The sequence below is a fragment of the Acomys minous genome, assembly GCF_964271855.1.
Source record: "Acomys minous genome assembly, chromosome: 13".
In the NCBI taxonomy this organism is placed as follows: Eukaryota; Metazoa; Chordata; class Mammalia; order Rodentia; family Muridae; genus Acomys; species Acomys minous.
In genome coordinates, this window is record NC_140495.1 from 14,723,851 (window position 1) to 14,747,262 (window position 23,412).

The window sequence follows — 23,412 nt, forward strand, 5'->3', positions numbered from 1 at the left end:
GCTGTGTTAGTGTTCTTATCTCACTAGCCTTAACCAGGGATGTAAACTCCAGAACATCTGCCTTGTCCTTGCCCCTCATACAGGAGCCTGTCTCACTTGGCACTTACTGAGGGCAGAGGCTGCATTTCCAGGCAAATAGCTCCTTTAAAACCCTGTCTTGAAGTCTGGTGGCAGTGGCACACAACTTTGTTGTTTGTTTTGTTTTTCAAGACAGGGTTTCTCTGTGTAGCCTTGGCTGTCCTGGACTCACTTTGTAAACCAGCAGCACACACCTTTAATCCCAGCACTTGGGAGGCAGAGGCAGGTGGATCTTTGTAAGTTCGAGACCAGTCCGGTCTACAAAGTGATCTAGGACAGCCAGGGCTACACAGAGAAACTTTGTCTTGAAAAACAAACCAACCAGACAGACAAACAAACAAACAAAAAAAACCCAACAACACCAACCAAACAAAAAAGCAAAAAAACCAAAACAGCAAAACAAAACCAAAAACCTTATCTTGAAATCTGTGCTTTCTTGCTGCGCATGGTGGCACATGTCTGTAATCCCAGCACTTGGAAGGGAGAGGTAGGCAGATCTCTGTGAGTTCGAGGCCAGCCTGGTCTACAAAACGAGTCTAGGACAGCCAAGGCTACACAGAGAATCCCTGTCTTGAAAAACAAAATAAAAATTCAAAGTCAACCATAGGACAAAACTCTTTTTAAAAAAGATTTATTTGTTTATGTATATAAGCACTCTATTGCATGTGTGCCTGCATGCCAGAAGAGAGATCAGACAGAAGAGGGCATCAGACTCATTACAGATGGTTATGAGCCACCACGTGGTTGCTGGGAATTGAACTCAGGATTTTTGGGTGAGCAGCCAGTGCTCTTAACCACTGAGTCATCTCTCTCCAGCCTAGGACAAAACTCTTTACCATGTGTTTTCCAGACAGGCTCTGACTAAAGTCCTTCCTTGGATCCATTGTCAAGTACATTTCCTGAGTAAAACTTTGTTCTTTCTGTAAATATTTAGTTCAAACCTAAAATATTAATGTTCTCCTATGCCAGAACTTTACGTGATCTGGGAGTGAGTCTTCTCTGCGATCAGACGATCAGGTAAACAGCTTCTGAAGCCTCCCTGTATAATGGCTCTTACCTTTTCCCTGCTGTCTTAAGGTCGAGTGCCTCAGGCAGAGAAGTACATACCACATGGGTCCTAGATGAGCGCTGTTCACAGCCTTCCTCAAACATCTTACCATCCCATCTCTGTGTCAGGATGGCCTTAACACGCTTAACACGCTGCTAGCTTGTTCCTGGTGCCAAGTTGAGGGACAGAGGTTCCCTCAGCTGCCCGTTCTTGATTCCTCTGGAATCTTCTCTGAGGTTGAAAGGGGATAGTCCAAGAGAAGGTCAAGGAGTTAGGGAAAGAGGGCAAGAGGTTACTGTGCCCTCCCTGAGTGGAGCACAGGAGGCAGGCGAGAACACAGCTTCCCGTGCCTGATGGAGCCTCTCCTCTCAGGCACAGGCACAAAGGCTTGCTAACTCGAGTGCCCTGACACCTGGCTAGGGTGTTCAGGTACAGATATTAAATTAGATCCAGCTGGCCAGGGGCAGCCAGTGTTAGCTTACAGGCGATTCAGCTGGCCTGCCTTCAGGTCCTAGCAAGCAATAGCTGCCACCAGATACACCAGGTGTGTGGGGATATAAGGACTCCTCCCATCCCAGCCCTCTCTGTGTTCCAGCTTCCCTCGGTCCCCACATTCTCTATGTCTCTGTCTCTCTCTGTCCTGGGCACCCCCTTTCCCTTCCTTCCTGCCTCCCTCACTCACTGTCTCTATCCCATCTCCAGGACCCCATTGTCCCTTCCCACAATAAACTTCCTCATAAAGTATCTGTTGTGTGGCGCATAAATCTTCCAGGGGGGTGTTCCTTGGCATGGACCCTCCATGTGTTATTGGGTCGCTGCAGCCATGCTTGGCAGTTGGAGCACTGCCACATAATTGGCCTGAGGGCAGTGTCATTTTCAAGTCCTGCCCTTGCCTGGCCTGCCTTCCCCCTTCCTAAGCATCCTCCAGCCATCCAGTCTTCTGTTCTAGAAACATCTGCAGACTAGTTCTTGCCTTATTGTCTCAGAGTCAACCAGTCTGCACCTAAAGCTTTGAGTTTAGCAAATTGGTGGGATGCAGCCACAGAACCTGAAAATCATAATTGCAGCTGGGCTCAGACTCTCATATGCTTTATGCTGTGATTTGAATTTGCAGTTTGAAGCTAGCAGGTTCCTCAGTTTCTATTTATTCTTGAATTTGACTTGTTTCTATTTTGATTCTGGTAATCCAAATTGCAGTTTGGTGTTTCCACGGAAACAATTCAGTGATTGTTTGGTGTGCCAAGATGAACTGCGGGGGAGGAAACTGAATGACGTCAAACACTTGACAATTTTTCAGACATGACCAGGGTCAACTGTCACATATCATGAATGCTTTGGACCCTGAAAACCTTGAGTTTTATTACATGCAATGTTCTAGGCTCCTATATCCTTTCCAGCAAATTCCTGAAAAACAATTCCTTCTCCTCCCACTGAAATGACAAAGGCAGGAAGGGGGTTAAGGGGACATTGGGGAGCCAGGAACTGTAAATAGGTGAGGAGGAAGTCTGTGTGCTCACCTAAGTCATCTGGGGCTGCCATGTCAGAGACTTGGGGCTCACCTACTTTGCCAAACATCTGTTTTTACAGTGAGGAAAAATATCCCCCATTTGGGTGGTACTTTGAATTACTTATTTTATAAATCTAATCTAAAAGAAAGCCAAAGTCTACCCACCTATCTGGCCAAAGGGAGCCTGGGTTCTCCTTCCTTGTCTGTCATCTCCATGTGTTAGGCCCACATTCTCAAGGGCAAAAGCTGTCACTTCAAAGAGTTCCACAGTTAGGGTTCCATCCTCATCCACCATAGCCATTTTCCCTTCAAAGCCCTGCCTGACAGAGACAAGACCTTGGCTGTAAAGGGAACTTTTATTTGCGTTTTAATTGTTGCCTGGGAGGCTTACTGCCTCCTTCTGTTAACCCAGGCCTAGTTAGTCCTGGAAGCTTCTTGCCTCTGTACAATTTAACCTGGGCCTAGAAGACTTCTTGCTTAATACGTTTATCTTTTTCTTTCCTTTCCTTTTTTTTTTTCTTTTTGAGACAGGGCTTCTCTGTATAGCCTTGGCTGTCCTGGCCTCACTTTGTAGACCAGACTGGCCTCGAACTAGCAGCGATCTGCCTGCCTCTGCCTCTGCCTCTGCCTCCCAAGGACTGGGATTAAAGGCATGTGCCACCACTGCCTGGCTTCTTGTGATTTTTTGTTTTGTTTTTGTTCTTCAAGACAGGGTTTCTCTGTGCAACATCCCTGGCTATCTTGGAACTTGATCAGGCTGGCCTCTTGTTTTTACTGAACTCTGGGCTGGCTGGTTCAACTCAGCTGTTCTGGCTCAAACGCCTTTCCAAGCAGATTTATGCAATCTAGCCTTTTCTCTTGGCCCTCTAATTGCCCTGCTTGGCCTCAACCTAACTCCAGCAACCTGTTCTAATTTTCTAGCTCCTCATCTTCTGGCTCGTTCTGTCTCCACCTGTGTCTAAGTTGCTTTCCGCCTATGTCTGTAAAACTCTCCCAGTAAACAGCCTCCTCTCCCGCTCATTGTCTGCGCTGCCCGCTTAAGTAGCTTCCCTTTCCTCTCTGCTCTCTGAGAGTTGGGCAGATCCTATTCGGTCAGATCTTTCTCTGATCTGTCACTTTTTTGCCATTCAGTTAAACATCGATTTGAAACATGGGTGCTTCTTTCTACAAACTACATTATCTTCATTGCTTGGGATTAAAGGCATGTATCACCACACCTGGACCAAGCTTTTCTTTACCTGAAACTTGCTCTGTACCAGGCTGATCTGGAACTGGATCCATTTGCTTCTGTCTCCTGGATTAAAGGTGTGTTTGTAGTCCAGCTGGATCACACAGACTTAGAATGTTATTGTATGTGATCTCTTGCCAGAGCAGCCATGTTCTGAATTAAAATTCCTCTACACTTGGACAGTGAACTCAACTGGGACTATTTGATGAGACCTGCAACCACCATCCTGAGGACCCAGAGCCTTCATGTCAGGGGTCTTACGAGAGTCCTGTGTGGCCCTGGGATCCATCCATCCATTTCTCACAGACACTGGCAGATAGGCACCTAGTGACAGATATGGTGCTGGATGGAAATGGGGATTCAGGGCTGGGGGTGAAGCCCAGTGAGAAGCGCTCGCCTGGTGATGGGCTGACTTCTGGGATTGATCTGTGCGCGCGCACACACACACATACACACACACACACACACACACACACACACACACACACGGATTTCTTTTTATTGAAGTGATACATATCTACTATAGATAAAATAGAAATTATCTTTAAGAACCACTGTAATTCCCTTTGATGCTTCCCTACAAATTTTGCTTAAATATTGAAAAAAAAAAGGGGGGGGGGGAGTTGATTGCTTTTTTTTTCTTTTTTCTTTCTTTCTTTTTTTTTTTTTTTTTTTGGTTTTTTTGAGTCACGGTTTCTTTGTGTGTAGCCCACTCACTCTGTAGACCAGGCTGGCCTCAAACTCACAGAGATCTGCCTGCCACTGCCTCCCTAAGTGTTGGGATTACAGGCGTGCACCACTGCATTTGTAAATGTTAAACTTTGGAATAACTTTAGATTTACAGAAAACTTTAAATATAGTGAGCAGGTGTATACTCTGCCCAGCTTCCCCAGTACTGACATGTAACCACCAGTTTATTTGCCAAAACCAGGAAGCTAGTGTATTAATACATTAACCATCAGCCTTCATGCAGAGTCCACTCATTGCTACTAATGTCTCTTACTGTTTAGCATACAGTCCAGGGTTCACATGCTGGCCGAGCCACTGTGTCTTCTTAGCCCTGATAGGGGGTTTGAATCCATTTATTTATTTGTTTGAGACAGGGTTTCTTTTTTTTTCTTAAGATTTATTATTATGTATGTAGTGTTCTATCTGCATGTACACCTGCATGCTAGAAGAGCTCACCAGATCTCATTATAGATGGTGTGAGCCACTGTGTGGTTGCTGGGAATTGAACTCACAACCTTTGGAAGAACAGTCAGTGCCCTTAACCTCTGAGCCATCTCTCTAGCCCCATAAATTTTCTTTTCTTTTCTTTCTTTCTTTTTTTTTTTTCTTCAAGACAGGGTTTCTCTGTGTAGCCCTGGCTGTCCTGGACTTGCTTTGTAGTCCAGGCTGGCCTCGAACTCACAGAGATCCACTTGCCTCTGCCTCCAGAGAGCTGGGATTAAAGGTGTGCGCCACCACTGTCCGGCTCCCATAAATTATTTGCAGTGCTACTTCATAATTATAATTTTGCTACTGTTATGAATCATAATATAAAAATCTGATATGCAGAATATACATGTGACCCTGTAAAAAGGTCATTCAACTCCAAGGGGGTTGAGACCCACTGCACTATGATGTAGTAAAGAGTGATTGTGAACTCAATCCTCTTGCTTGATCTCCTAAGTGCTAGAATAACAGGAATTTGGCTACCACACATCGTTGTTGCTTTTGGTTTTTCTTTTCTTTTCTTTTGTTTTTTTTTTTTTTTTATATTTTTATTCAATTTTTAAATGTATGTGCATTGGTGTGAGGGTATCAGATCTTGGAGTTACAGGCAGTTGTGAGCTACCATGTGGGTGCTGGGAATTGAACCTGGGACCTTTGGAAGAGCAGATGGTGCTCTTAACCACTGAGCCAACTCTCTAGCCCTCTTTTGGTTTTTTGAGACAGGATTTTTCTATGTAGCCTTGGCTGTCCTGGACTCACTTTGTAGACTAGGCTGGCCTCGAGCTCACAGAGATCCACCTGCCTCTGAGTGCTGATATTAAGGGTGTACACCACCATTGCCTGGTGATTTTGTTTTATGTGTGTTTCTGTGTGTCGCATGTGTACAAGAGTGAGGGGAGACCAGAAGAGGGTGCTGGATCCCCCAGAGCTGGAGGTATAATGGTTGTGAGTCTTCCCACATGCTGTGCTGACTGGTATGTATCACCAAACCTGTCTTCTTGCTCTCTGACATTACTGGTGTCTCATGATTTGTTGGGTCTGCAGGTTTCTCCACTTTTTCTCTTGGTGTTTGGAGACAGGGTTTCTCTGTACCTCCCTGGCTTTGTAGACCAGGCTGGCCTCGAACTCAAAGACACCCATCTGCCTCTGCCTCCCAAGTGCTGGGATTAAAGGCATCACCACCACCTGGCTAGGTTTCTCTATTTTTTTGTTTGTTTGTTTTTTGAGACAGGGTTTCTCTGTGTAGCTTTGGCTGTCCTGGACTCACTTTGTAGATCAGGCTGGCCTCAAACTCACAGCAATCCGCCTGCCTCTGCCTTCCGAGTGTTGGGGCTAAAGGTGTGTGCCACCACGCTTGGCTCCGAGTCCAGTTTTTATAAGATAAAAATATCTTTGCTATTGTGTTTTGGTTTTTCGAGACAGGATTTCTCTGTGTAGCCTTAGCTGTCCTGGACTCGCTTTGTAGACCAGGCTGGCCTCGAACATACAGTGACCTGCCTGCCTCTGCCTCCCAAGTGCTGGGATTACAGGTGTGTGCCGCCATCACCACCTGGCCCTTCCCCCTCCCCCAATGTTACAGAGTTTATTAAGTGAGCATGGGTAGAGAAGGAAAGAGGGAGGGGTACTGTTCCCCCCCCCCCCAGAGAGGGGACAGAGACAGAGAGGGAGAAAGGAAGAGCAGTTTCTCTACTTTTAAGATTGTGGGTTGTTGTTTTTCCTTTCCTTTCCTTTTGTGCTTGGATAAGAGTAGCCAAGTCTAGCTCATCCATAAGGGTGATGCTGAGGTAAGAAGTAAAGGCAGGAATTAGGCTCTACCTCCACATCTGCTAAGTCTGAGTGTCCTACAACTCCCTAGGCAGATCATGCTGGCTTCAAACTCACAAAGATCTGCCTGCCTCTACCTGCAAAATATATTCTCTCAAAAACAAAAAACAAAACTCAAAGTCCACATCCACAGCAGCTGAGCAATGTGCTGGGTTATGAACATGAATCTCAAGCACTCTGACATCTTTCCAAGTCAAACAACCTCAGCAGAGGCACCAGGATTGCTATGAGTCTGCCCTCTAACGCCTCAAGCTGCAAGTGTTTACTGAATAGATACCTCCTGCAGGGATTAGATGGCGGTTAGCCAAGAGGAGCCACTGCTTACACTTGTCCTTCTCTCTCGCCTCAGGTGGGTAATGCCAAGGCTGCCCATCCCTGGGGGAAGCCAGGGATGCACTCATCATGGAAGGTCCGTGTGACGAAGTAGCTAGGTGTGTTGAGAGGTTTCCAGGTGATGGTGTGAAGGCTTCCTCTACGGCATACAACAGTCCAGTACTCTACCACTGAGTCAACCCCCAGAGCTAAATAGCTGTTAAAAATAATTGAGAAGCCAGGCTTGGTGGCACAAGCCTGTAATCCCAGCAACTCACGAAGGCAGAGGCAGACAGATTTCTGTTAGTTCAAGGCCAGCCTAGTCTATACAGAGAAACCCTGTCTTGGAAAAAAACAAAACAAAAAACAAACAAAAAAACCCAAACCAAACAAAAATGGCCAGGCGTGGTGCACACCTTTAATGCCAGCACTCAGGAGGCAGAGGCAGGCGGATCGTTGTGAGTTCAGGCCAGCCTGGTCTACAAAGTGCATCTAGGACAGCCAAGGCTACACAGAGAAACCCTGTCTCAAAAAAGCAAAAACAAAACAAAAAAGATATACTTTGAGGTGTGGATCTCAGGGTTTTGTTGTTGTTGTTGTTGTTGTTATTGTTTGTTTTGTTTTTGGGGTGTGTGTGTTTGCTTTTTTGTTTTTTGTTTTTTGTTTTCTTTTTTTTATATTTTGGAGACAGGGTTTCTCTTTGTAGCCTAGCTGTCTTGGACCTATGTAGGCAAGGGTGGCCTGAGACTCACAGCTATCCACCTGCCTCTGCCTCCCGAACGCTGGGATGAAAGGTGTGTGTCGCCACATTGCCTTGGGACAGTGGCCTGGTCTCCTGTCTGGGCTTAGCATGGTCTCGCTATAGAACAGTGTGGTTCAGGCTTGAGCGTGGAGGCAAACCTCTACTCACCATCCCCTTCTGCTCTGCTCAGCAGAGTTGCACAAGTCTGTGGAGGATTGATGAGGCGAGGGGCCTCATGGGAGTGTCCTAAAGGAGGCAGCCCAGGGTCCTACCAGAAACCCAGCAAACCTGCACAGAGGCCAGGCCCCTGTGGGTAGGGTTAGCATTAGGGAATGAAGGAGGAAACTGAGGACTTGAGGCAAGCATGGACACAGGCGGGAAACGGGTCCTGTGTGCAAAGTGTACGAGGAGAGCAGGGCCACAGGTGGCAGCCGAGCTGCAGTGTGCGCCTGGCTCTTCTGTGCGGAGCTCGGCCATGGCAGGCTAGTCCCAGGTAACAAACCCATCCTAGTTACAGTGCCCATGTGTTTCCATGGATTCATGTAAAAAATTACGAGGAGAAAGAGCAGAGGCACAATTGAGAACTGTATATATTGAACACCAATCAAAAACACACTTTAAAAAAATGTCAAGTCAAAACAAATTCCCAACATTTCAAAATAACAGAATATTAAAAATCTGGGCGCTCAGCTCAAAATGGGATTCAACAGGGATTAACCAGGACGTGGCCAGTCAGGCCCAGCCAACCCCTTGTAAAGACTGGCTTCTGACAGCACTGTGGCTGCTCTGGGTCAGCTCTCCTCACTCTATTTGGTATTTGAAAGAGGTCATCAAGTTGTAGTCCTCTTCCAAGTCCAGAACAGTCTCAACAATGTTCTGATCATCCAAAGCCTGCTTGAGGCTACTGGGGTCAGCATCCGAGGCCTTCTGCGGGCTCTCATCCACTAGCAGGGCCCAGGCCTCCTCCTTGGAGGGGGAATCTTGGCAGCGTCCACACACACGGTTCAATTCATTCTCAAATTCTAGTTTTCCAGTCAGTTCTTCAATCGTTCTGATACTTGTATGGTCTTAAAACAATGACAAAAGGGCACTCAGCTTTATAGTTCCACTTACAAGTTTCTAAGGACACTTGAGGCATAAGTTAAAAAGCACAAAACTCTTGTAACTCATGAAAGAACCTTTAGCTTGACACCTATTCCCATAAGCTAGCAAGCAGAGAGACACACACACCATCAACAGGTAGGCACTTGGGAGACTGCAGGGCTAGGCATGCCTGCTCTAGCACAGACAAGTGGCAAGCAGAGTAAGGTTGGCCTGATACCTTCCTTCACACCCCAGAATTCATCCACCCCAATTATCTGTCTGTTCCCGAGGAAGGCATAAATGGAATACACATGCTTGTTTCCTGCTCTCCTGTGGAAGGTGACAAGACGGTATGAAAAACCATCTTGGGGTAATCAGCATGCGGACTGGTGAAGTCTAAGGGAGTGATGTGCGCAAGCAGTGAGTCTGCAGCCTATCTCCTGCGGCCATCAGAGGGCACTCAGCCCTCCAGAGTTAGAGAGCTTTGGGGACCTCCTTCTGGGTCCTTTCTAACCTGGGTTCTTCCATGTCAGTAGTTTCTCGCAATGCCTGAGGCTATGTAGCCTTAACCAGGAGCTGCTGTTCCACTGTGAATGAGTCATTTAGACAATAGACACAGTTCTGATAATCCCAGGACTCAGAGGAATCAGCAGGAAGATTACAAATTTGACATCAGACTGGCCTACCCAGCCTGATCCTGTCTGAAAAAGAAAAGCTTGGCATAGCCCTAGGGAGTCTCAAAAACAAAGCAGTAGCCACAAAAATGGGGTGCAGTAGGCTAGGGGCTGGAGAGATGGCTGTTGCTGTTCTTGCAGAAGATACGGGTTTGGTTCCCAGCACCTACATGGTGGCTCACAACTCTGGAATTACAGACACCCTCTTCTGGCCTCTGTGAGCACAAGGCATGCACATGGCATATATGTGTACAGGCAAAACATATGCACAAAATAACCTCTGAATTGTGCCTAGATTAATAAAAAATGATTTTTAAAAAATGGGGCTTGAGGGGCTGAAGAGATGGCTCAGAGGTTAAGAACACTGCTTGCTCTTCCAAAGGTCCTGAGTTCAATTCCCAGACACCACATGGTGGCTCACAACCATCTATAGTGAGGTCTGGTGCCCTCTTCTGGTAGAACACTGTATACTTAATAAATAAATCTTTAAAAAAAAAAAAAATGGGGCTTGAGAGATGCCTCAGTAGTTAAGAGCATTACTGATCCAGCTGCCTCTGCCTCCAAAGTGCTGGGATTAAAGGCGTGAGCCACCCCCACCCCCACCCCACCCCACCCCCCACCCCGCCGCATTTACTGTTCTTGCAAAGGACCCAAGTTTAGTTCCCAGCACCCATGCCTGGTAGCTCACCACCACCTGTTGATTTTAGCCCCAGAGGGGTATAATGCCTCTGGCCTCTGGGGGTACCCACACTCACATGCACACACATACACCCACATGCACATACTCATATGCATACTCCCACACATGCACATACACTCATATGCACACACACTCACATGCCCACACATACACATACACTCACATGCACACTCCCACACATGCACACACCCACACGTAAATTAATTAAAAATGAAAATATTTGAACAAGAAAACTAGCTGGGCATGGTAGTGCATGCCTTTAATCCCAGCACTCAGGAGGCAGAGGCAGGTGGATTTCTGTGAGTTCGAGGCCAGCCTGGTCCATAGAGTGAGTCCAGGACAGCTAAGGCTAACACAGAGAAACCCTGTCTTGAAAAATAAAACAAAACAAAAACAAGAAAATTAATAAGACATATGTGGCTACTTCTAGAGAGACAAGAGATTTTATTCTCTGTGACAGTATCTCATTCTGCAGCCGTGGATGGCCTGAAACTCACTATGTAAACCGGATGGCCTCAAATTCATAGAGATCTGCCTTCCAAATCTGGGACTAAAGACAGGTGCCACTTTACTCAGCTACCAGATTTCTTCCACTATTGTTTCCCATGCTAAGCGGATTGCTTATTCTCTCCCTCGTTAGGCCTATATCCCATTTCCTTCAGCTCTGCACTCAAGCACTAAGGCATGGAGGCTGTTCCCTGTTCCTTCTGGGACCCCAGATCATTAATAGACACCATCTAATGGTCTTACTGATGTGTGACCTCTCTAGGTTACCAGTTCCTTTGAAAAGTGGGGCAGTGTTTGATTATTTCAATGTTCTCTGCAGAGTCTGCTGTGAGCAAACTAAATTTACCAAATAAGATGTGTGGACTCTTGGCCTGTGTGAAAGACCAAGTGGCCCGGTCTACTTACCGATCATGTCTAGCAGGTCCTTTGTGACCTCTTGGCTAGAACTGCTGAGCAGCATATTTGGGTCAACTTTTAAATCTCTCTCCATATCCTTCCTGTGGTCCAGATTGGGGGTAGGTTTGGGGGGAGAAGATGGGGCATTAGATACTCAGGAAAGTATTTTTAAAACTTCAGATAACCCAAAAAGCAAATGTTTTGTTGCTTTGTTTTTGAGCCAAAGTCTCCGTATGCAGCCCTGGCTGGCCTGGAACTCACTGTATAAACCAGGGTGGCCTCAAATTCAGAGAGCCCTCTGCTTCTGTCTCTGGAGTGCCTGGGGTTCAAGACATGTGCCACCATGCCCAACTAAGGCTAATATGTACTGGTGACTGGTTTATACTATGAGAGTAGCCAGACACTGCTAATACATCAGTGACGAAACAAACAGCAACATCATAATAACCCATCCCTATTGCACGATGCATTAATGTTTATGAAACACACACATATATTTGCATTTAAATGGCTTCTCAATTCCTTAGCTTTGGAATAGGCAAGATGGCCAGACATCTAAGTCACATCACATGCTCTAAGACAAAGTGCCTGGGAAGAGGCAGTTTGTAGCTACTTAACAGGTCTACAGGAGACAATCCAAAAGGCTCCCCCAACCCCTTAGACAGGGTTTCTTTGCATAGCCCTGGCTGTCCTAGCTTAGAACTCAGGAGATCTTCCTGCCTCCTGGGTGCTGGGATTAATGGTGTTTACCCAGCTGCCAAAAGGCTTTCAAACAGGTGAGTGAAACAGAGAAGACAAAGCCAGAAAGTTGGGTCCAGCCGTAGATTTGTGTGGTAAAGGCAGGTGCGCTCCCTAGCTCTAAATATGAAAGATGGTATGTTATTTTTGTTTCTACAGCATAAAATAGCTTGTGTGTTTAAATAGGGTTTCTGCAGGACTGGTAGCTCGTGCCTGTAGTCTCTGCACTTAGGACTTAAAGAGCATCAGAGTTCCAAGTCACACTCAGCTACATAGGAGTTGAAAGTCAGCTGGTCTACATTAGACTGTCTTTAAAATAGCAAAAATAGGTTGGCAAAATGACTCAGCGATGCAAATGCAAGTGTGACAACCTGAGTTGGATCCCTGAACCCACAATGGAAAGACAATTAACTCCTGATGGTTTCCCTTCAGCTTCCACAGGTATGCTGTGGCATGTGTGTGCTTACACTCACCTCTCTCTCTCTCTCTCTCTCTCTCTCTCTCTCTCTCTCTCTCTCTCTCTCTCTCTCTCTAATTAGGGGGGAAAACCCCGCAGCTCGGCGGATAAGAGCTGGCTGCTCTCCCAGATATGCAGGACCCACACAGCAGCTAACAACTGTCAGTAACTCGAGTTACAGGCATATGATGCTACAGTCTTTTGGCCTGTGCAGGCAAAACATCCACACACACACAAAATCTAAAGTTTTTTTAAAAAATTAGGAAAAAAATCCTCAAAGTATAAAAGCAAAAATAACTACAACCAGTGCTAAGGCTTGTACATCACTGCTAGAGTGGAGTGCACGAGGCCTCCAGCTCAATCCTCAGCACTTCCCACCAAGTTAAGAATAGCTATCCACACTGATTACCTTTGGGTACAGTAGTTTCCATGACTGGAAATCTAGAGTTGGCAACCAGGCTTTCAACCCAAACATGTGCAATAACCAGATTTTTGAAAAATACGTTTGAATTTCCTGTTATATAGTCAGCACTCCCAAGAGGAGGCTAGGTCAGAGGAGGCTAGCTCAGTCATGATTCAGATCTGGGATATTCACCTTAAAAAAAAAAAAATTCTCCCTAATTGTTGCTAGTAAGTTATCAAATTAGAATCACCTGAAGCTTTCTTTTCTCCAGTTTTCCCCATCTCCTGCAGCTCTCCAAAACTGTCTCTCACGTGCCAAAATGGAAGAGTGCATCAACACATTTTCCTTGCTGGTCAGAGGTTTTCTTTTGGGGTATAAAGGCTGTGGTTTTGCATTAACTGGGACATGGTGTGGTGCAAAGGCAGGGTTCTCATTCTCAGGGGCACATGAGGGACCAGGGCAGGGGGCAGCAGAGGGGCAAGCTACCAGTGGGCTTCTGCAGAGGAGCCTGTGCACCGGCAGGGAGGAGAGTGACGGGGCGTCGAGCCTCTGCTGGCCTGTGCACTCCTGGGAATGCCTGACTCCTTCAAAGGCTCGGTCTATGGCAGCAGTCAGCTCCTTTCTGCATCTTCGTAGTTTTTCAGACATTTCCCTAAAAGTGACCATGCCCTCTTTAATAATCGGAAATGCACGGAGCAACTTGAGAATAATGTTACTCTACAAGAGGCTGAGATTTTACCCGGATTTCGAGTTTGATCTACAGTTAAACATCATCTTTTGTTCTTTTCCTCTGAAAGAGGAGTATCGCCCGCCCTTCTCAGAGGACCCCAGATCACCGGGAAGGGCCCGAGATGCCCCATCTCACCGCCCCAAGCTTCCTTAGCCGGTTGGCGGCCAGGTCTTTCCCTCTGTCCTCTGTCTGCTACACCCAGTTGCTGTCTGGGTCCCCAAACTAGGCTGGAAGGGGCCCGCGTTGCGTCCTCACCCAGCTGTGGCCGCACAACAGTGTCCAACGGTCACTGAGTCCTCACGTGCCAAGACCAGCGACGCCCAACCCCCACGTGCTAGGTTAAAGGTCGGTCAAGCCTCGCATGACCACGAAGGGCAACACGCCCAAACAGAGAGCTGGCCTTTTAGTATGCGGGCTACACGACTACGGGTCTATTACCGATAACGTCTTAAACCTCATTAATTAGAGTGCTTTGGAGACCTGAAAAACACCCATCGTGTTCTTCTGAGGAAAAATGCCACACTGCACCCACTTTTATGAATGGACTTATTTTAAGGGAGAGCTAATGAAAGTTCCATATTATCAGTTTATCAAGGACAGTGGGGGACAAAACAACTTCTAGGTTCTGTGAGAAATTGAAAACAAGACTCCAATACTAATAACTTCATTTCATAACCGGGAAGAAGGCTGGAAATTCTAAGAGAACAGAGACTAGAAATCGGTTTCGGTGGCTTTTAGAAAACTATAAACCCATCTCAATGAGCAGCAAAGAACTAGAGGACAGCATCAAGTTTACTGGAGGCTTGGTTTACTGTGGCCAGACTACTGGGGTGACCAGTATGGGCACCAGAACCCAAAACCCAGGAGTTCAGAGCAGCCCTGCAGGTAGGTCTTCACGGCTGCACCATACTCAATCACAGGGCGTTCCTCTCCATTCTTTGGAATCCATGAGACACACTCCACTGTGTACCAAATCCCACCCCACACTGCAGCTCCACAGGTTTTTATCTTGCCCCATATTTAAAAGAAAAATAATTCAGCCTCTTAATGTAACCCCTCTGAGAAAACGGTCTTTTTTTTTTTTTTTCCCTCTTCTCATAAAAGAAGGAGATTCTTCATCTGGTTTTTAGGTTGACAGAGCAGTCTTCAAGAGTGCCAAAGACAGTCTCCTAGGGGATGACTTGTGCTGTGGGGTGGCAGGGTGGCTGAGTCAGCATCAGTTGGTGTCCATGTTGTAGGCCTCCTCATCCCCCAAGCCCTGCTGTGAGCTGCTCTGCCTCCTGCCTCCATCAGAACAGCTGGGGAAAGCGGCGAGCCCCGGTGCGCGGTAGCACTCATCGTCCCGACGCTGATAGAACAGCACGTAGGCAGCTTTCGTCTACAACACAGGAAGGGGGTCCATTTATTGATAACCAAATCATTCACTCCCCCACTTTCCTCGCTGTTCTATATTATTAACCACGCCATGGTAGCTCTTGCCTACAATCCCAGCAAGGAGAAGAGCCTGGGAGAGGAGAGTTTTTTCCAAGTTTAAGTCCAACCTGGGCTTCAGGGTGAAACCCTGTCTCAAAAATAAATAATAAATAAATAAATAAATAAATCTTTTAAACTGGATATGGTGATACACATCTGTAGTCCCAGCATTCAAGAAGCAGAGGCAGGAGAGTTACCCTAAGTTGGAGGCTAACCTGACATACAGGTTTCAGACCAGCCAGAGACATATAGGGAGCCCCTATCACAATGAACAAGCACCTTGAGTGAGTGAACAAATGAACAGGTACCCTCAGGAATCTGCCATCTTGCCCTACGTGTCCACAGCCAGTAGCCTCCTGATACAGCACCTCAAGGAAAATTGAGCTTCTCTATTAGGAAAGATCTAGAATGGCAGACCACTCTACTCTACCCAGATGCCCTCCAGACGATGAAGTAACCATCGGCCTGGGACATGTACTTACCACTATCTGATCTTCAGAGGCCAAGGACACATTGCTATCATCAAAGTAATGCCATTTCCCGTTCAGTCTGTTCTTCGCATATGCAGTATCTGCCAAGTTACAAACAAAATGCTCTAATGGCCACTGAAAACCTAATCTGGTTATTTTATTAGGTTAGCACTATATACAAGCACATGCTCACACCCAAAAGTATTAACATTAAAATTAAGAATAATGTATAGCCAGTGTGAATCCACTCAAGAAGCAAAGACAGGAGGAGTTCAAAGCTGACCTAGCCACATCTAGGCAAGGTTGCATAGTGAGACCATGTCTCAAAACAGAAAAATCACTACCACCAAATTATATAACTAATTAAAAATATGCACATACATATAAGTAACAATAATTTGTATTTTTTTACCCAGAGGTGAGGGGACCAAAGCCAGAGCCTTGTTGTTTGCTAGGCAAGTGTACCACCACCGAGCTAAATCCCCAACCGCTATGGCTCATTGTTTGTTTTTTTGAGAAAGGGTTTCTCTGTGTAGCCCTGGCTGTGCTGGAACTCAGAGATCCTCCTGCCTCTGCCTTCCACTGGGATTAAAGGCCTATACCACCACCACCCAGTGGAGACAATTCATCTTCCCCCAATCTGGGCCTTTCAGAACAGCTGGGAAGGGTAAGCTAAGAGATAAGGTCACCTATAATTTTGGGACACTAATCAACAAAACAGAGCCACTCCTGTTAGTATTTAAAATAATTAATGAATGTCATGCCGTGTGTAGAGGTCAGAGAGTAACTCCATGGTGCTGGTTCTCTCCTCTTACCTTTTTTGTTTTCTAGTAATTGAACTTGGGTTACCAGGCTTGTGTGGTCAGTGTCTTTACTTGCTGTGCCATCTTGCCAACCCGAGTGTCTATTTCTGAAATTTGTTCTGAAGACCAGGCTGGCCTCAAATTTACAGAGATCCACTTGCCTCTGCCTCCTGAGCGCCACCATGCCTAGTGTTGTTTATTTTTCAGTAAAGAGTATTTAATTACATGGAGGGTGGTGGGGATGAGACATGTGTACAGGGGCCCACAAAGGCTGTAAGGTGGTGTGGATCCCCTGAAGCTGTGAACCAGCTGACATGGCTCTGGGAACTGAACTCAGGCCCTCTGAAGAACAGTGTTTGCCACTGCTAAGCCATTGCTCCAGCTGCCCCAGTGTCTACTTAATGGCTGTGATGAGGGCTGGGAGAGCACTTGTCTAAGTCTTCCTCAGTATGCCAAACAAACAAGCGTGGCCATGGGTATAGCCCAGAGCCACAGAGGGACTCGGAGAAGGCGCTGTCCTGCTAAGACTTAAGCAAAACAAGAGCAGCCAGCTACCGTCTCCACAGAACACTCTGGTGGTGTTGGAGCCAGCAGGGGAGCTTCAGGTAGGAAACTGTCCATCTGGGTTTGCAGGGTGGGGTATGAACAAGAAGCTTTCTTGTTTGTTTTTTGTTTTTTGAGAAAGGGCTTCTCTGTGTAGCCTTGGCTGTCCTGGACTTGCTCTGAAGACCAGGCTGGCCTCGAACTCAGAGATCCGCCTGCCTCTGCCTCGGAGTGCTGGGATTAAAGACGTGTGCTACCAACATGGCTAAGCAGCTTTAAATTTCCTTTCTTGGCGCTGTGGTTGTGACTGAGACTCTGTGGTGCGTGGACTACTTATCTAGGATGTGCACAGCCCAATTCCATCCCCAGAACTACAGGGGAGGAGGAAATGATGGACAATGCCCTCTTCAAAACTGGTACAGTTTAACTAAAACAAAGTTGGAAGGCAGGAGGATTACCGTGAGTAGTTTGGCAGCCAGGGCTACATAGTAAAGTGGTGTCTTAATAAAGAACACAAAAAAGTTTTCATTAAAACAAACCTAAATGTTACATAAGTTCTGGGAAATAGGGCAAAAGAAAAACATTATTTTTGCCAAGTATGGTAATGTGTACGCATCATCTTAGCACATAAGTGTCTGGGATGGAAAGAAACCCAGTTCAAGTCCATCAAAGGCTACCTAGCCAGTTACAAGCCAGCCTGGGCTATATGGCGAGAGCCTTCAAAAACCAAAGCACATGAAACCAAAAGTGAACTAATTTTGGCATCTCTCCTTCCAGGGCTCTGCACCCCTTGTATTCAGAGCTGGGACACTTTTGTAATGACACTAATTTTGTGTGGTTGTTTTCAATTATTAGGGACACTTCCCCATGTCGTAACTTTACTTTGAAATGGCTAGGAACTCTTTATCAAGCATCTGAATGGCAGTGTCAGCTGTGCTCCGCCGCCTAACACTGTTACTACTACCACTGTTATAAACAGGTGAAGGAGCCAGGTGTGGTGGCACGCAGCTCTAATCCCAGGAGAGACAGGCAGATCTGTCAGAGTTTAAGGCCAACCTCCTAAGCATAAGGTTATTATGTAATTCAAATGCTGATTGCTGTACCCACCATATCTGGTTTATAATCCTTGTTCTAAGAATCTCTGGTCTCACTATTGTCCCAATACGCCAAAAAAGCAGTTTACAATGCCAGGTGGCCCACGCCTTTAATCCCAGCACTCAGGAGGCAGGTGGATGGCTGTGAGTCTGAGGCTAGCCTGGTCGACAATTTGAGACCAGGGGAAAAACAAAACAAAACAAAACAACAAACAAACAAACAAAAGCAGCTTACAGCAGAGCAGGGGAGAAAATAGGGCTGGACTTCCTGCCAGCCAGGGGAGGAGGAAGGAAGGAATTGCGCCTTGGACAGAGGTCCAGGAGACAGCAGGAGAGGGGAGGAAGATTCCCCTGGAACAGGAAAAGCTGCAAAGTCCAAGTATTTGGGGGATGGGAGGGGGTGCGGTTGGAGGGGTGTTACCAGATTACCTTGGAGGGTTGAAAAGGGCCAGGCATGGTGGCCCACACCTTTAATCCCAGCACTCGGGAGGCAGAGGCAGGTGGATTGCTGTGCCAGCCTGATCTACAAAGCGAGTCCAGGCCAGCCAAGGCTACACACAGAAATCCTGTCTTGAAAAACCCAAAACAAAACAACAAAAACCCAAAACAAAACAAGAATAGAGTTAATGGGCTGGAGAAATGGCCCAGAGGTTAAAAGCACTGTCTGTTCTTCCAAAGGTCCTGAGTTCAATTCCCAGCAACCACATGGTGGCTCACAACCATCTATAATGTGATCTGATGCTCTCTTCTGGCCTGCAGGTGTACATGCAGTCAAAGCATTGTATACATAACAAATAAATAAATCTTAAAAAATAAAAATAAAGGAAATCCTGTCTCGAAAAGCCAAAAGAAAAAAACAAAAAATAAATAAATAAATAAATAAAAATAAAGAAGCCGGACGTGGTCGTGCCCACACCTTAAATCCCAGCACTTGAGAGGCAGAGGCAGGCAGATGACTGAGTTTGAGGCCAGCCTGGTCTACAAAGTGAGTCCAGGACAGCCAAGGTTACACAGAGTAACCCTGTCTTGAAAAAACAAAAACAAAACAAACAAAAAAAAAAAAAAAAAGAAAGAAAAAACAGAAAACCTTTAACAGAGCCTGGTCTACAGAGCAAGTCCCATGACAGCCAGAGCTACACAGAGAAGCCCTGACTGAAAAATGAAAATTAAAAAAGGCAAATCTTTTCATGCATAAAACTGTTCTATCATTGCCTTAGGAGAGATTCCCAGAGGTAAACTCAGCATGGTGGCTCATGCCTGTAACCCCCACTGGAGAGGGGCTGCCAGGAGTCCCAGGTTACCCTGACTGGACCACACGATGAGCTCCAGGCCAACATGAGCTAATCAGTGGGGCTGTCTTGAAAAAAGAACAAAACAATCCACAAAGTCACCACTACTGAGTTAAACAATATGGAAACTTAGAAAGGAGAAAAGAGGGAGGCAGAGCACGGGGGCTGAGAAAGCCCATGGACTGAGCAGAAGCCAGGAAGAGGCTGAGAGAAGACTAGGTGGGGCACTTGCACACCTCAGAAGGAAGCAGATGACAATACTTACAGTGACCAACCCCCATGGCTCCATAGTGATTGGACACAGCAATTAGGTCATATACGTAAGGCCTTGCCGCCCGGTCACAGACAAACTCGGACATGTTCAGAGCTCTGAATAAAGAACATAATAGTCCATAAATATGTTAAATTCAAAGAAGTCAGTGAACCCTAGCAACCCCTTTCACCCAACACTCAGCTGTGAGAACCAGACCAGGGCGGAGTGGCTATTTGTCAGACCAGACAGCGGGAGCAGGCTCCAGGGCACTTCTTAGCATGTGGGGCTGCAGTGCCAAGAGGAATCCAGCACCTGAGTGGGGGAGGCTGTTACTAACCAAAGTGTGACCAAAGCCATAGTAATTTAACTGTCAGATCAGGCCCTGGGAACTTGAAATTTCCTTCTGTTGTTGTTGCCGTGTATGGTAATGCAGGTTTGAGTTGAGTAGCTGGGTGTGGCCACCAATGTACAATGCAGAGGGGTCTTAAGTTTCAATGCAGGGACAAGAGGACAAGCATATCAAAGTGGCCTGGCCTCAGGGTTCTTCCAGCATCCCCCCAGGCCTACCTGTTACAAGGTATGGCTGGCACGCCCTTCCTTAATTATGCCAGACTCTTTGGTTACCCATCCCCCACATTTTGCACCATTGACCTCAGGCTGCTGTGCTTCCTTCTCTTCCCTCTCCCCCTCCCCCTCCATGGACTCTCCCAGATGTGTCTGCCTCTGGCTGTGCTCTCTCATGTGTCTGTAATAAACTTTCTCTTCCACCACACCTAGGAGCACTCATGTCCTTTCCTTTGCTTTTATTTATTTGTTTCATTCATCTGGTGCCAAAATCTGGGCGTGGCTTAAATGAGATCCCTCCAAGGAACTTCCAAGCGGCTGGTCTAACTCTCCTAGGGTACGTATGGGTCACTGGTTGACTTTTCCACCCTCCGAATTTGACTCTAGAGCCGAATTTGACCCCTCCCCCTTTAGCCTCTTCCACCTTCCACACATCCATCTCTCCTCACCTACTCAGTAAGTATCCCATCTCCCCGCCTCCGCCTCTGGGCTGGTCTCCTACGTGCTGTCTGACCCCCACCACAGGGGCATTCTACTTACTAACACACCTGCACCTCTCTAGCTGCTTTCTCCTCTACCTGCTCTAACTGTTTGTCTCTCCCCTTCTCCTGGCTAAGTGTCACTCCCAGCTTTGTCTCGCTTACTACAAAAGCCACACTGGTATGCCAGGAAGTTTCCTTGCCCTACAGAGTGCCCATCACAGAGGAAAGGGACATTTCTCTTTAACAAGTCTCTCAGCCAGCTTGGGGACAGCCTGGATTGAAGTTCTTGTTACTATAACACTTAACCCCATTTGCTCCCTCATGGCTCCTCTCAGCTCCTTCCAGGAACTTCCTTGCTCCCCTTGGAGCTGCCTGCTGAGTCCTGCAGCTTCTCTATGGCCTGTGGCTTCTATGATACTGGGACTCTCCCTGGGTGGCCTTCCTGTTGGTTCCCACCATCCCTTATGGCTGCACTGTTCTGTCTCTTAGCTGCCTACCCCTCCTTAGTGGAGTTCATTTCACCACCCTTTCTCCTCTGACTCAATTCCTTTCTTGGACTCAAGAGATTTGTTTTAAAGCCCCTGTCTTACTGAAACTGAAAACAGCTTGGCCTCAGTATAGCTTAGTGGTCAAAGATGGCACATTCAAGTTCCAAACTCTCCCAAATTGTAGCAACATTTTCCGCTGCATAAGCAGAATATCCCAAATTCCTTTTTTTTCTTAATATTTTTTAAAGATTTACTTATTTAATGTATACAAATGCTCTGTCTGCATGTACACCTGCAGGCCAGAACAGGGTATTAGATCACAGTATAGATGGTTGTGAGCCACCATGTGGGTGCTGGGAATTGAACTCAGGACCTTTGGAAGAACAGCAGAACAGTCAGTGCTCTTAACCTTTGAGCTATCTCTCCAGCCCAAAATTTGTTATTTTTAAGGCTTAAACTAAATAGAGGCAAAACTGCAAAATTCTAACCTTATATAAGCTACTAACTGTTAGAGATAATTAAGACATGCAAATTAGTGGTGAGTCACGTTTTAATGATAAAACTCTTTAACATGTACATACTTATATTATAGTCATGCTAAGTACTAACATAATTAGCTTTTCATGATAGAGACTTGCCAGCTGCTGGTAGCACCTATAATCTCCTCCCAAGACAACCATGGGCACAGAAGAACTTCTACCCAAAGATTGCTTTAAATGTGGCAAAGCTGGCTACTGGCAGAAACCGTCCTTCACCTCATTGCTGACAGCACACTGTCCAAACTGTGGACAGGCAGGACACTGGAGAGCTGACTGTCCCGCTTTGCCCAGACAAAGTAGGATAGTCTCCCTAAATTCCTACTCTACAGGAAAGTCTCTCAGATCTCCTGGGCCTCGCAGCTAAAGATTCATGCAGCCCTCCACCAACCGCAGAGGAACCTAGGGTGACTGTCCTGGTAGCCAGTGAGTCTCTTGTCATTTTTAATGGATTTGGGCGCTACTTGGTCTTACTCTGGTGAAATGTAACCTTCTCAGGTCTCTGGTACTGAGGACGAGGCTAGTGACAGGTCTGTCAGTTTAACAGCAGCATCCGAGCTTTAGCTGCACTCTCAAGTCTCTTTGTAAGTAAAAGCCAGAGCCGGGCGGTGGTGGCACATGACTTTAATGCCAGAACTTGGGAGGCAGAGGCAGGTGGATCCCTGTGAGTTCGAGGCCAGCCTGGTCTATGAAGAGAATCCAGGACAGCCAAGGCTACACAGAGAAACACTGTCTCAAAAACAAAAACAAAAACAAAAACAAAAACAAAAACACAAAAAACAAAAAACAAAACCAAAAACAACAACAACAACAAAAAAAAAACACATACAAAAAAACCAAAAAACCAAAAACCAAAAACAAAACAAAACTAAAAACCAGCTTTGAGCTGAGAAAGACAAACAGTTTACCTTGCCACCAGGATCTAAAGAGAGAAACTAACAGGGCAGGTTTCAAAGTAATTTGTCACTAGTCCTTCACTTGAAGGACTTGCTTTACAATGACTGCTCTCAGTGATCAATAACCTGAGCTTTTACTATGATTCAAAGTTGTGAGTCGATTGCTTGTTCTACAATGTAGATTTCAGTACAGATTACAGACACTGGTAATGCTAACATATTTTAAACATCTCTTTTTATAAACAACAACGGCCCGGCAGTGGTGCCACACGCTTTTAATCCCAGCACTTGGGAGGCAGAGGCAGGCGGATTGCTGTGAGTTCGAGGCCAACCTGGTCTACAAAGCAAGTCCAGGACAGCCAGGGCTACACAGAGACACCCTGTCTTGAAAAACCAACCAAAAAAACCCAAACAAACAAACAAAAACCCTAAAAAACAAATAAACGACAACAACAAAAATCTTGTAAGTTTCAGGGGATTGACTTAAATCCATTTCTCATAGGTCAAATGGAGTCCATACAAGTACTGTCAATCAACAGCCTATGTCCTCACCTGCCAGCTCCTGAGGGTGGGATCTTTTCTCTTTTCCGTGGTCTTGGGACTCCCCTCCCCCCCAACTACCAGGAAGATGGGCCTAAAAGTTTCAATTGTACACCTAAGAAAAAATTCCCCCAAGCTCCTTAACTTTACTGTCTGCTCCTAATGTATGTGTTCTAGCAGACTTCCGATCAAATAAAGGCTGCAAAATGATCCAACTACTGCCTTCACACCCCAAGCCCCAGATGTGCCTGTGGAGCCTGGACAGCAAGTAAAACAGCCTGCTTTCCTCAGACTTGGTCAACATTTCAGCTTTTTGTGATAATAAATGAATAAGGGGTG

At 46.3% G+C, this 23,412-nt stretch overlaps 2 protein-coding genes across 5 annotated transcripts in view; both read right to left on the reverse strand.

Moving 5' to 3' along the window:
- Positions 1–8,519: 8,519 nt before the first annotated feature.
- LOC311580914 (uncharacterized protein C3orf62 homolog) lies at positions 8,520–14,272 on the reverse strand. Of its 3 annotated transcripts, none has more exons than XM_084752758.1 (4): positions 13,898–14,272; positions 13,163–13,564; positions 11,324–11,415; positions 8,520–9,021 (listed from the first exon to the last, which is right to left on the reverse strand). In XM_084752758.1, the coding sequence occupies exons 2-4, from the start codon at positions 13,558–13,560 to the stop codon at positions 8,756–8,758; spliced, it is 756 nt and encodes a 251-aa protein (XP_084608884.1). In that variant the 5' UTR covers positions 13,561–13,564; positions 13,898–14,272; the 3' UTR covers positions 8,520–8,755. The 3 variants fall into 3 exon arrangements, with proteins under 3 accessions (XP_084608884.1, XP_084608883.1, XP_084608882.1); XM_084752757.1 differs by having other exon boundaries at positions 13,778–14,272; XM_084752756.1 differs by lacking the exon at positions 13,898–14,272 and having other exon boundaries at positions 13,163–13,767.
- Positions 14,273–14,416: 144 nt separating this feature from the next.
- Positions 14,417–23,412, reverse strand: part of USP4 (ubiquitin specific peptidase 4) — a 45,941-nt gene continuing 36,945 nt past the window's right edge. For both annotated transcript variants that reach the window (XM_084752619.1, XM_084752618.1), the window contains 3 exons: positions 19,580–19,683; positions 15,598–15,686; positions 14,417–15,020 (listed from right to left, as the gene is read on the reverse strand). In XM_084752619.1, coding sequence (XP_084608745.1) covers positions 14,859–15,020; positions 15,598–15,686; positions 19,580–19,683 — 355 coding nt within the window. In that variant the 3' untranslated portion in view covers positions 14,417–14,858. The remainder of the gene's footprint in view (positions 15,021–15,597; positions 15,687–19,579; positions 19,684–23,412) is intronic.

Bases quoted from the DNA above. Each gene is read 5' to 3' on its own strand.
- LOC311580914 (XM_084752756.1), bottom strand. From the start codon at position 13,578: ATGGTCACTTTTAGGGAAATGTCTGAAAAACTACGAAGATGCAGAAAG. The intron at 11,416-13,162 runs GTGATTCTAATT...TCTGGACCACAG, and splicing joins TGGAGAAAAGAAAGCTTCAG to GAAGGATATGGAGAGAGATT. The intron at 9,022-11,323 runs GTAAGTAGACCG...CATTGTTTTAAG, and splicing joins GGACCTGCTAGACATGATCG to ACCATACAAGTATCAGAACG.